Source organism: Bufo bufo, chromosome 2, assembly GCF_905171765.1.
Source record: "Bufo bufo chromosome 2, aBufBuf1.1, whole genome shotgun sequence".
Taxonomy (NCBI): Eukaryota; Metazoa; Chordata; class Amphibia; order Anura; family Bufonidae; genus Bufo; species Bufo bufo.
Genome location: NC_053390.1, coordinates 315,594,670 through 315,607,251, shown reverse-complemented (window position 1 = coordinate 315,607,251; position 12,582 = coordinate 315,594,670). Strand labels below are relative to the sequence as shown.

At 44.8% G+C, this 12,582-nt stretch overlaps 1 protein-coding gene across 1 annotated transcript in view; it reads right to left on the bottom strand.

Moving 5' to 3' along the window:
• SHC3 (SHC adaptor protein 3) overlaps positions 1-12,582 on the bottom strand; it is a 208,888-nt gene that overhangs the window by 33,413 nt on the left and 162,893 nt on the right. The window contains exons 9-10 of the mRNA XM_040420297.1: positions 11,548-11,644; positions 192-386 (exon numbers count right to left, since the gene is read on the bottom strand). Coding sequence (XP_040276231.1) covers positions 192-386; positions 11,548-11,644 — 292 coding nt within the window. The remainder of the gene's footprint in view (positions 1-191; positions 387-11,547; positions 11,645-12,582) is intronic.

The window sequence follows — 12,582 nt, the reverse complement described above, 5'->3', positions numbered from 1 at the left end:
AACATGATGGCACTTGTATTATGCCAAATGCTTATATGTCATGGTGTGTTTGTTATGCCTTTAGCTGAATGTATACTCCTTAAAATAAATAGAAAGTATGTTTAAAAAAATAATAATATGAATGGTTAAAAAGAGCCTTAATTTGGATACACATTATTTTTTTTTGTTTCCAAAAAAGAGATGGTACTTACTCATATCAAATAGATCTTTTCTAGGACTTATATCCTTGCAGCTGTCCACTGATCCACAAAACATTCCATCTACACTTCGCTGAAGAGCTCCTAGCATTTTCTTGTTCATGTGTTGGGTGTTGACATATGTGGGTGCATTGCTTCCATGATTAGCTGTCAACTTTCCTTCTGGAACACTGTATATGTCCAAAGAAGCTGTAAAATGTATTAGTATATTATTCCAAAAAGCCACAAAATGAAAATTATATTATGTCTCAAACCATTGTACATAATACCATAACTTCGGATTCATACATGGGCTTCTAGAGCATCCAGGAAAACTGCCTGGCTAAAATTCTTACACTTAATTCTAAAGTTAAAGTAGCACTCCTACAAAAAAAAATATTATTTTGCCCTGTTAAAAAGGTACATGATGTAAACTGCAGTGAAGGTAATCTTCTTACTGATGACTGTAAGTTATAACCTCCCTTCTGATCCTTAGCAGTGTCATGTGATCAGCACTCTGACTTTCCAACTGACACAGGACAGGAAGTCAGTTACTTTTCTATTCATTCTTGAGACTGACATTGAGAGTTCCGTAGGAATACATACAGAAACTGGATTCCTGTCCACACATAAGAAGTTGTATTATTTGGAAAGGCAGACTGTTAGTCACATGACACAGCTAAGAATCAAAAGGGAGGGGATAACTCACAAATGTTGTCACTGGAAAGAAAATTACCTTCACTACAGTTTATATCATGCACCTTTCTAAAAGGTCAGAGAATAAAAAAATTTGTGGGAGTGCTTCTTTTAATATAAGGATGAAATAAAAGAAAACTTGGATTAAAGAGGTTGCTACATAAAGACAAACCGTGACCCATAATAAGTCCTATAGGTGTCAGAGGAGGGTCGACCATTTAGACCTCTCTATGAGCCCCTAATGCCCCCCCTCCAGAGAACCCTACCTATCCCCCCAGAGCCTATCGATACATTAAGTGGCTGGCCATTCATTTGAATAACACCATATAATGCTATATTTCCCCTACAGAAGTTCCCCAGGAATAGCAGTTGATGATCAGGGATTATAAAAGCCACGCCTCCCTTTCAAAAAGAGTTGTTATGGGGAGAAAACACTTTCAATAGATCAGAATTTTAGAAAGACGCCTAGTACATTCTATCTCGTGTGAATGTCTGATTTAGGCGTCAGACTGTAAAGGTGGCTATACACATTCAATAGCTGTTTGTTCAGCCTACAGCTATCTCTCCTGACTCCCTCTTGGCTTCCCCATGCACATAGACGTTCGGCTTTGGCGTACATGTATATGTATTTCATGGGAAGAGTGGAAAAAAGCTGCTGCTTTTCACCTGGGAGAACAAAAGGGGGACGGCTCACTTTCTGGTGGCAACAGAAGAAAAGAAAATCAATACAAAGTAAATGATAGTGAGCTCCTCTAGGCATATATTGTATATAATAAAATATATTTATTATTAGATTCATCTCTAGATCAGGAATATTGTATAAAAACAAACATATAAACAAAAAATAAACACAATAAAAAAAAATATAGATAAATACAGTATAGTCAGTCCAGAACTGTATAAGCTGTGGGCCCAGCAGCTAATTGTCACCACCAGACATCTGAGAAGCTCTGACAGACGTCCTTCAGAACCTCCTCCTTGAGGTTCCTTTTGTTTTGCTTTCATTTTCTCATCTCGTTAGCCTCTCTCAGCTGTCATGTAGTTGCACTGATTGCATCCCTTTAAATCCCTTCCCATACTGCATCACTTTGCGGTTTATACAACTTCCTGGAGTATATGCATGCTGGATGCTACTACTGAGTCTTCTACAGATAAGTTTTGTTTATTCATTTGTATTTTCCTGTTTGCTGGATCCCAGGAGACCCTGACTCCCTCAGTATCAAGTGTAGGGAGCCGGTGGTCGTGTCCCCTCACTATTATAGGGTGTTCAGGGGTTATTCAGTCGAGGTACGAGGATATGCGATCTTCTACCATTGAGAATTTTGCATAGGCTGAGCAGTTTAGGGAGAAAGCCAGGTCTGTTGCAGGGCTATCCCTTTGGTTCCTTAGTTTTGGATCCAGTCAGCCGGATCTTCCTTTTGTGTCTTCTAGTTTGCTGTACACCTTCCTTGACATTATAAACCGCCAAAACCGTCTCAAGCATGGATCCGATTTCACTTTTGACTGAACACATGCAGGGTCTTTCATTGGAGGTAGCAGATCTCCGTAAAACTGTTTTGCAGTTTCAAGTGACCGGTTCAGCTTGCGTTCATGGAGTTTGTTCTGAGCCTAAGATCTCGCTCCCGGATACGTTCTCCGGGGTTAGTGAGAATTTTGTTCGTTTTAGAGAGGCTTGCAAACTCCATTTTCGCCTACTTCCCCATTCCTCTGGTGATGAGGAGCAGAGGGTGGGGATCATCATCTCGATGCTCAGGGATAACGCTCAGTCCTGGGCTTTTTCGCTGGCGGCTGGGGCACGGCCCCTCTGTTCAGTGGATGAATTTTTTTTAGCCCTGGGTCAGATATATGATGATCCGGATCGTATTGCTCTGGCTGAGTCTAGATTACGTCTTTTATGCCAGGGTAAACAGTCCGCAGAGATATATTGTTCAGAATTTCGGAGATGGGCAGCTGATACTGGTTGGAATGATGCTGCACTCCGAAGTAAATTTTGCCATGGTCTTTCAGAGGGATTGAAAGATGCATTTGCCTTTCATGAGAGACCTACCTCCTTGGACTCTGCCATGTCTCGGGCCGTTCGTATTGACAGGCGTCTTAGAGAGAGAGGAGAGATCACTCCTTCCTGTCATACTCAGGCCAAGGACAGTGCGGCGGTCTCATTCAGTGCACAGGGGTCTCAGTCGCTCTCAATCCCTTCTGAGCAGGAGCCCATGCAGCTGGGTTTGCTTGCCTCTGACAATAGAGGATTCAGTTCTCATGGGAAGGTTTGTTTCTGTTGTGGAGGTATAAATCATTTGGCAAATGTTTGTCCCTCTAGGAGATTCAGGCAGTTTTTTGAGAGTAATAAAGAAACGAAAAGAAAAAAATCCTCTAAAAACGTTCCATCTGTTACTATTGGCAAGGTTGATGCGGAAATTGAAGGTTTTCCGTTTGCTTGTAGTTCCCGTTTTGTCCTACCTGCCAGGGTGGCGCTAGAGAGCAAGAATATTTTTTGTGAGATTTTTGTAGATAGTGGAGCAGCTGTCAATCTTATTGATAATCAATTTGCTATAACTCATGGTTTCCAGGTATGCACTTTGGGAAAGGATATACCTGTTTTTGCTATTGATTCCGTTCCACTTTCTCAGAAATCGTTAAAGGGCATAGTTCACAATATCCGTTTGATTGTGAGTGATACTCATGTTGAGGATGTGTCATGTTTCGTCCTAAACGGGTTGCCTACTCCTCTAGTGTTGGGGCTACCCTGGCTCACTAAACATAACCCCACCATTGATTGGCAAGCGAGGCAAATAAACGGTTGGAGTGACTTTTGCAGAGAGAATTGCCTCACGACATCTGTTTCAGAGGTTTCTACTAAGACTGTACCATCTTTCCTCTCTGAATTTTCGGATGTGTTTTCTAAGAGTGGTGTTCAGAAATTGCCCCCTCACAGGGAGTACGATTGCCCTATTAATCTCACCCCAGGCGCCAAGCTGCCTAAATCTCGTTTATACAATCTCTCCCAACCTGAAAGGGTCGCTATGCGTGCTTATATCTCTGAGAGTCTGAGAAAGGGACACATACGACCCTCGAAGTCACCTGTTGCCGCTGTTTTTTTCTTTGTTAAGAAAAAAGATGGTTCTTTAAGACCATGTCTGGATTTCAGGGAGCTGAACAGTATCACAATTCGTGACCCTTATCCACTTCCTCTGATCCCGGACCTGTTTAACCAGATTGTGGGGGCTAAAGTTTTTTCCAAATTGGATCTAAGAGGGGCATACAACCTGGTCAGGGTCAGAGAAGGAGACGAATGGAAGACGGCCTTCAATACCCCTGAGGGCCATTTTGAGAATTTGGTTATGCCTTTTGGTTTGATGAATGCTCCAGCCGTCTTTCAGCATTTTGTGAACAGCATTTTTTATCATTTAATGGGGAAATTTGTATTAGTGTATCTGGATGACATTTAGATTTTTTCTCCTGATTTCAAAACTCATAAGGAACATTTACGTCAGGTCTTGCTCATCCTGCGGGAGAATAAATTGTACGCTAAACTGGAAAAATGTGTGTTTGCGGTTCCAGAAATTCAATTTCTGGGGTTTCTTCTCTCCGCTTCTGGTTTTCGCATGGACCCTGAGAAGGTCCGCGCTGTGCTTGAGTGGGAGCTTCCTGAGAATCAGAAGGCGCTGATGCGTTTTCTGGGTTTTGCCAATTATTACAGGAAGTTTATTTTGAATTATTCCTCTGTTGTTAAACCACTCACTGATATGACTAGAAAGGGGGTAGATTTTTCCTCCTGGTCGGTAGAGGCGCGTAAGGCCTTTTCTAATATCAAGGAGAGTTTTGCTTCCGCTCCCATCTTGGTACAACCTGATGTCTCTCTGCCCTTCATAGTTGAGGTTGATGCTTCTGAGGTGGGTGTGGGTGCGGTCTTGTCTCAGGGTCCCTCTCCTGCCAAATGGCGACCGTGTGTCTTTTTCTCGAAGAAACTCTCCTCCGCAGAGAGAAATTACGATGTGGGAGATAGGGAGTTGTTGGCCATCAAGTTAGCTTTTGAGTCAGCCAAGCGTCTGAACCCGAGACAGACCAGATGGTCTTTGTTCTTTTCAAGGTTTAATTTTGTTGTCACCTTCCGCCCTGGGGTTAAGAATGTGAAGGCGGATGCCCTGTCACGTTGTTTTCCGGGAGGTGGGAATTTTGAAGACCCGGGTCCCATTTTGGCTGAAGGTGTGGTGGTCTCTGCTCTTTATCCTGAATTGGAGGCAGAGGTTCAGGTAGCCCAGTCAGAGGCTCCTGATCTTTGTCCTCCTGGGAAGTTGTTTGTGCCTCTCGCTTTAAGACATAAGATTTTTAAGGAGCACCACGATGCTGTCCTTGCTGGGCACCCGGGGGCAAGAGCCACAGTGGATCTCATCGCTCGGAGATTCTGGTGGCCGGCGCTTCGTAAGTCGGTTGAGGGTTTTGTGGCAGCCTGCGAGACCTGCGCTCGTGCCAAAGTCCCTCATTCACGGCCATCAGGTCCTCTCCTTCCGTTACCCATTCCTTCCTGTTCTTGGACACATCTGTCCATGGACTTCATTACGGACCTGCCTCGTTCCTCGGGGAAGACTGTGATTCTGGTGGTGGTGGACCATTTTAGCAAAATGGTGCATTTCATTCCTTTTCCTGGCTTGCCCAATGCTAAGATGCTGGCGCAGGCATTTATTGATCACATTGTCAAATTGCTTGGTATTCCTTCAGACATTGTCTCTGATAGGGGCACACAGTTTGTTTCCAGATTCTGGAAGGCTTTCTGTTCTCGCTTGGGGGTTCGGTTGTCATTCTCTTCTGCTTTCCACCCGCAGTCGAATGGTCAGACAGAGCGTGTCAATCAGAATCTGGAGACATATCTGCGCTGTTTTGTGGCGGAGAATCAGGAGGATTGGTGTTCTTTTTTGTCCCTTGCGGAGTTTGCTTTAAATAACCGTCGTCAGGAGTCCTCTGATAAGTCACAATTTTTTGGTGCATATGGGTTTCATCCGCAGTTTGGGACATTCTCTGGAGAGGGGTCTTCGGGTTTACCTGATGAGGACAGATTCTCCTCGTCTTTGTCATCGATTTGGCAAAAGATTCAGGATAATCTAAAGAGCATGAGTGAGAGATATAAGCGTGTGGCGGATAAGAGACGTGTGCCTGGTCCGGACCTGAATGTTAGTGATCTGGTGTGGTTGTCTACTAAGAATATCAAATTGAAGGTTCCCTCCTGGAAGTTGGGTCTTAAGTTTATTGGGCCTTACAAAATCTTGTCCGTCATCAATCCTGTTGCCTACCGTCTTGATCTTCCTCAGACTTGGAAGATCCATAATGTTTTTCATAAGTCCTTATTAAAACCTTATGTCCAACCCATTGTACCCTCGTCTTTGCCTCCTCCTCCGATTGTGGTTGATGGTAATCTTGAATTTCAGGTCTCTAGGATTGTGGATTCTCGTGTTGTCCGCGGTTCTCTCCAGTACCTCGTTCATTGGGAGGGTTATGGTCCTGAGGAGAGGATGTGGGTCCCAGTGACGGACATTAAGGCCACTCGTCTCATCAGGGCTTTCCATAGGTCCCATCCTGAGAAGGTGGGCTCTGTGTCCGGAGTCCACTCGTAGAAGGAGGGGTACTGTCACAACCAGACATCTGAGAAGCTCTGACAGACGTCCTTCAGAACCTCCTCCTTGAGGTTCCTTTTGTTTTGCTTTCATTTTCTCATCTCGTTAGCCTCTCTCAGCTGTCATGTAGTTGCACTGATTGCATCCCTTTAAATCCCTTCCCATACTGCATCACTTTGCGGTTTATACAACTTCCTGGAGTATATGCATGCTGGATGCTACTACTGAGTCTTCTACAGATAAGTTTTGTTTATTCATTTGTATTTTCCTGTTTGCTGGATCCCAGGAGACCCTGACTCCCTCCGTATCAAGTGTAGGGAGCCGGTGGTCGTGTCCCCTCACTATTATAGGGTGTTCATGGGTTATTCAGTCGAGGTACGAGGATATGCGATCTTCTACCATTGAGAATTTTGCATAGGCTGAGCAGTTTAGGGAGAAAGCCAGGTCTGTTGCAGGGCTATCCCTTTGGTTTCTTAGTTTTAAATCCAGTCAGCCGGATCTTCCTTTTGTGTCTTATAGTTTGCTGTACACCTTCCGTGACACTAATGTGGAATAAATGGATCCATATAAAACTAAAAATGAAAATAAAGTCCTCAGCATGAGTCCAATTAAATAAAATCACTGTAGTCAACAGTATATCTGTATTTCTCTTAAAGAAAATAGAGTATATTAATTATAATGACTCCTTTAATATAGTCCCAAATGACTATAAAAGTGTATTGATCACTTGCAAAAAGATCCCACTTAAGGGCCTATTACATCAATAGATAATCAATAAGATGATCACTAACGAGTGTTCATAGTAATGCTCGTTAGTGATCATCTGGCAGTGTAATACTGGTGCCGATTACCCGATAAACGAGCAAACACTCGTTCATCCGGTAATCAGGATCTTTCAACATGTTTAAAAATCCTGGTGTACCGGCGACAGATTGCATTGTGTAATAGGCGATCTGCTGCCAGCAAACAATGATAAGTACAGGGATAAGCGATGACATTAACGATTGTTTGTCTTTATATTGAGGAGGAGATCGCTGCATGTAATAGCAGCAGTCTCCTCCTCTAGCGAGCAGGCGGTGAACGGGGGGGAACACTTCCCTCCCGACAATCGCCTGACTGATCTGTCAGTGTATTAGTACCTTTAATTCCAATTAATAAATTGGTAATGTTACAATGTCCCACTGAGGAATTCACAGGTTACAGATTGTTACAGTCAATCAGTTTGCAACTGTGTATCGTAGAGCTGTGGTGTCTCACAGTATGTATACTGATCCCTGCATGTGTGTCACAATGCAATGAATCATACAGTGCTCTCACGTTCACTCACCACATCTATCTTCATACGGGCGATTCTCTGCATATGAATAAGTGAAACTTACCACTCCGGACATGGCATTATAGTGCCTAGAAGAGCTCACTATCATTTCCTTTGTAAAATATTCATTTCGTCCAATTTTTGTCGGGAGTCGGAAATTCTCCACATACAATAGAGTGCCAGCCAAACCCGCCATTTTTGCTGGGACTGGCTGACAAAAGACTACTAGGTATGGCCAGTTTAAAGAGGTATTCCATTCACATCAAGTTATCCAGTATACACAGGACAGGGGATAACGATTAGATCGGTGAGGGTACTGTTGTAAGACTGTGTACCGGGGGTCTCCCCAGGAGACAGCGAAGCCACAGACAAGGAAAGCAACACCGACACCAGCTTTAATGAAAACAGAAACTTTACTGAACAGTTGTATTGAACACAATCTCAAATGTAGTGAACATATAATAAAGTTACATACACTTGGCCTGGACGCCGAGACCCCTGTGCTGCACAGCACGGCGCCCCAAGATGGCTGACAGACACCACTTGCGATGATTTACCTATTGCTGGCACAACTATCACTGACCCTCTGTACCACTTATTACCCCAGGAAACGGGAACAATTGTGTGGGGGGCAAGATACAGGCAGCACAAGAGCTCACAATGTTACAGATTTATACAATAGTTTTCTCTTCCCTTACTCCTAAACCGACACTGTAGCAAGTGTCCGTAATACTTCCAGTCAAGACGCTAGAGTAGCTGAAGTTTGCAGTGATGTCCATTGTTGATCCAGCTGCGAACTATAACCTTAAAACTAGTAAGTCCTGGTGTTGGGTAATTTCAGAATCTTTGTAGCACAATCCTTGCAGCACAATCCTTGCAGCCTGCCTCACATAGGATCCCTATCTGACTAACTAAATGCAGGCTAGATCACAGTCTCTAGTTTTTCCATGCCCCCACAATATACTGGAGTGCGTGCACGATCTGGCTTACCGACCCGGGTCTGTTCTTCATCCGATGGTGACTTAAACCAAATAACAAGTGTGTCCATCCACAATGAGGCCCTGCAGAGTCTGTAGCTCCGTTCCACAGCTTTTCCAGCCTTCTTGGAACCGATCCTCTCTTTCCTGGATGACATTTGGATTGCTGACAGTCATCAGTCACTTCCAACAGTGACTCTGGCCACTCCAGGTCTCAATGACGCCTGGGGCCACTAGATGCTGCCTTCCAGCTCCCGCCTCTGCAAAACATGTCTGCCGAGCCATTTCCTGGTTCTTCTTCAGCTAGTAACCACACCTCTCAATGCATATTCAATTACTTGCAGTAATTTAGCTATGTGGGGAAACAGCGGACTCTTATGGCAAAATGCAGAATGACAGTTCTAATAAAGTAATGTATACAGAAACAGTATGAACTGTTTTTTCATCTTACATTCCACCCCACTAGAGGTCCTCGGCAACCCTCCCCATCCACACTATTTCCGTGTATAGAGCAGAGTAAAAGGCCCAGAAACACTGGGGACATCAGGCACATCTGACATGGAAGGATATGCTGACTGCTCAGCATTCACTCTCTCCTAATCATCCAGCGACACCGACCTCTCGGACGCCTCCTTACTTAAATGTGCCACGTAACAGGGCTGATGGCATACAGGTTGTGCAATGGGGCTCAGCAACTGTACTACTTTGGCATGACCCCTCTGGACTCTCTCTAGCACGGAGAATATTTTCTCCAGGGCATCTTTCCTGGACTCGGGCCTCACCACCACGGTCCCTCTAACGTCACCCTCTATAGTTCCCAGTGCAACCTCGGTCTGCAGCTCGGGGGTTAGGTTACATATTTTAACCGCACTCCGTACCCTCTCAGTCCAGCCCTGCAACATCATGTTTCTGCCATTAACTTCGAACATGGCAGGGGCATGCTGGCCTTGCACTGGCGCACCCTGAGCTGGGTCCTGTTCCGGTGCCTCTGGCGCCGGGGGAAAATCTCCCGCTGCGTACCCATCCATAACGGTCGCTGTATCCTGCTGAATATGCCAAGTTGTAAGCCATGTACCGGAGTGGGCCCCCTAGGATACAGCGAAGTCAAGAACGAGGAAAAAAACTCCAACACCAGCTTTCACCAAAACTGAATTTTACTAAAACGTGTTAATGAACATAACCACAAATCCTGGGAACATAAGATACATTTACATACACCCAGCCCGAAGGCTGAGACCCTTGTGCTGCACAACACGGCGCCCTCCAATGGGTGCAGGAGGAAAATGCTGTAGTTTACCTACTGGCGGGCACACTAATCTGCCACACCTTACCTGTTATTACCCTAAAAGAACAAAAATCACTGTATGGGTGTGCGGTACGGGGTAGCCTGTGGTGCAGCACAACAGCTAACAATCTTACACAAATCTACAGTATTCCCCCTCCCATAACTGGTCCTGTAGCACGTGCCTGAGTATTCCTTCTGCACAAAACGCCAGCCTGGCTTGAGTTTTGGGGATTTTATCAGCTCTCCAAGGTGAAATGTCCCTTTAAGTTATGGAGTCCTTGCAATGAACAGTATTAACTCTTGTGGCCTGACACAAACAGAAACCCTAACTAACTAACTAACTACAGGCCTGGTCTCAGTCTCTAGGCGCCAACACTGTGATGAGGTGCGTGTACGATCTTACCGACCCGAGTCTGCTTTGCATCCGCTGGAGACTCTGAACAGAACAAACGTTTCTCCAACAAGCATGCGGTACCACACTGTATGTTGCTTTTTTCCTCTGCATTCCTGGCTGCAATCTTCCTTCCTCTGGACAGGATCAGGGTCTTGGACACAATCAGCTTCACTCATCTGCAGCTCTCTTCTCTGCTCACACAGGGTTGCTCTCTTCTCTGCTCACACAGCTACTCAGTCTCTCACAGCCTCCTTCTAAAATGGTTTCTGCCTTCTCCATGCTTTGAAAAACCACACCTCCTTTGAATATTCAAATATCTGCAGTCTATTAGCTGGGTTAAAGAATCAGCGGCCTCTTGTGGCCAAACAGCAGAACGTCAGTCCAGAACATTTAATTTAATCCACACACAAACAGTGTTCAAAACAATGAGAGCTGTTTCTCAATCTCACACTATTGCTGGCGGCCCCCCACTGATCACAAGAACAGGGGCTCCTTACCTGCAGAACCCTTGAAGTGAATGGAGCAGTCGGTCAGGCACGCTCATGGGAGTTCCGGAGATAGCCTCGTACAGTGCTCAGTTATATCCAGAGTTCCCATAGAAATTAATGGAGCATGTCTGACTGGCCGCTCCATTCATTTTAGGGGCTGCAGGGGGTACTGGGCCCCCATTCCTGTGATTGTGGGGGTCCCAGTGGTAGGAACCCCACTGATCTAATAGTTATCCCCTATCCTATGTGCATTTTTATTCATATGTAAAAGAGCAAAGTAGGAGCACTTGGGGGCAGGATTGAATCTTTGGAGCACTGCTTTTGTAACACCCCCCTGTGCTCTGCACATGGCCCCCTTCCCTTGATGAACAGGGCTAGACATCAGTATGTTGAGGGCCGAGCGAGCTGTGTTGTAGAGTTGTGTACATATCATATACCTGGTTTAATAGGGTTGATCATGCTAAAAACTCTCAACAAAAAAAATGTAAAATAAGAATCAAAAGCAAAGCAAACACAGACAACCACTAGATTCTTGCTACTGACTAAGAAAGCACACAAAATAAATGCTGTAAGCCATTGACAATGCAGCAGGTTTAGGAAAACATCTTACCTTGCCTTTTTATAGCTTGTTGAAAGTTTTCATTAGACTTATCAACCAGATGACGACCTTGGTAATATGTTTGTTCTATTCCAGCAGAGGTCATAAACTAAATTGAAAAATGAAAAAAAAGCTCCTGTGAGATCTTTGAACATGTTTCATTAAAGGGGTTATCTAATTTCGCAAAACTGCCCCACATGTGCCGGGCCCCTCACCAGTAATATACTTACCCCACTCCTGGCGCCGATCCTGGTCCCCCGCACCACTGCTGCTGCTTCTCCCTGCACACGAATGAAAACATCCTGTGTCGGGGGGGAGTAGCCAATTGCAGGCGGGAATAAGGACGAGCCTCCCTATCGTCACTGGTGACACTAGGGAGGCTCGTCCCCGCCCCTGCCTGCCATTGGCTGCTCGCCCCTAACACCAGATGTTTTCATCTGTGTGCAGGGAGAAGCAGCAGCGGCGGTGTGGGGACCAGGAGCGGCGCCGGGAGTGGGGTAAGTATATTACTGGTGAGGGGCCCGGCACATGTGGGGGGATTTTGAGTAATTGAACAACCCCTTTAACATCATTCAGCATTGTCAAAGGTGAATGGAAGAGTTACAAATTCATTTTAACCCCTTGAAGACTTACCTATTTTTGGCCTTCACCAGTTCAAGACCTGGCTATTTACCCCTTCTTTATGACTAGACACATTGTGGGAAATTTATAAAAACTGATGCAAATGGGAACTAGCTTAGTTGCCTATAGCAGCCAATTAGAATCCATCTTTCATTTTTCAGAGCTCCTTTGGGAAATGACTGAATCAATCTGATTGGTTGCTATGGGCATCTAAGGCTACTTTCATACTAGCGTTTTAGTTTTCTGGTATTGAGATCCGTCATAGGTGTTAAATACCAGAAAAAAAACGCTTCAGTTTTGTCCCCATTCATTGTCAATAGAGACAAAACTGAACTGAACAGAACGGAATGCTCCAAAATGCATTCCGTTCCATTTAGTTGCGTTCCCATACCAGATAGCAAACCGCAACATGTTGTAGTTTGCTTT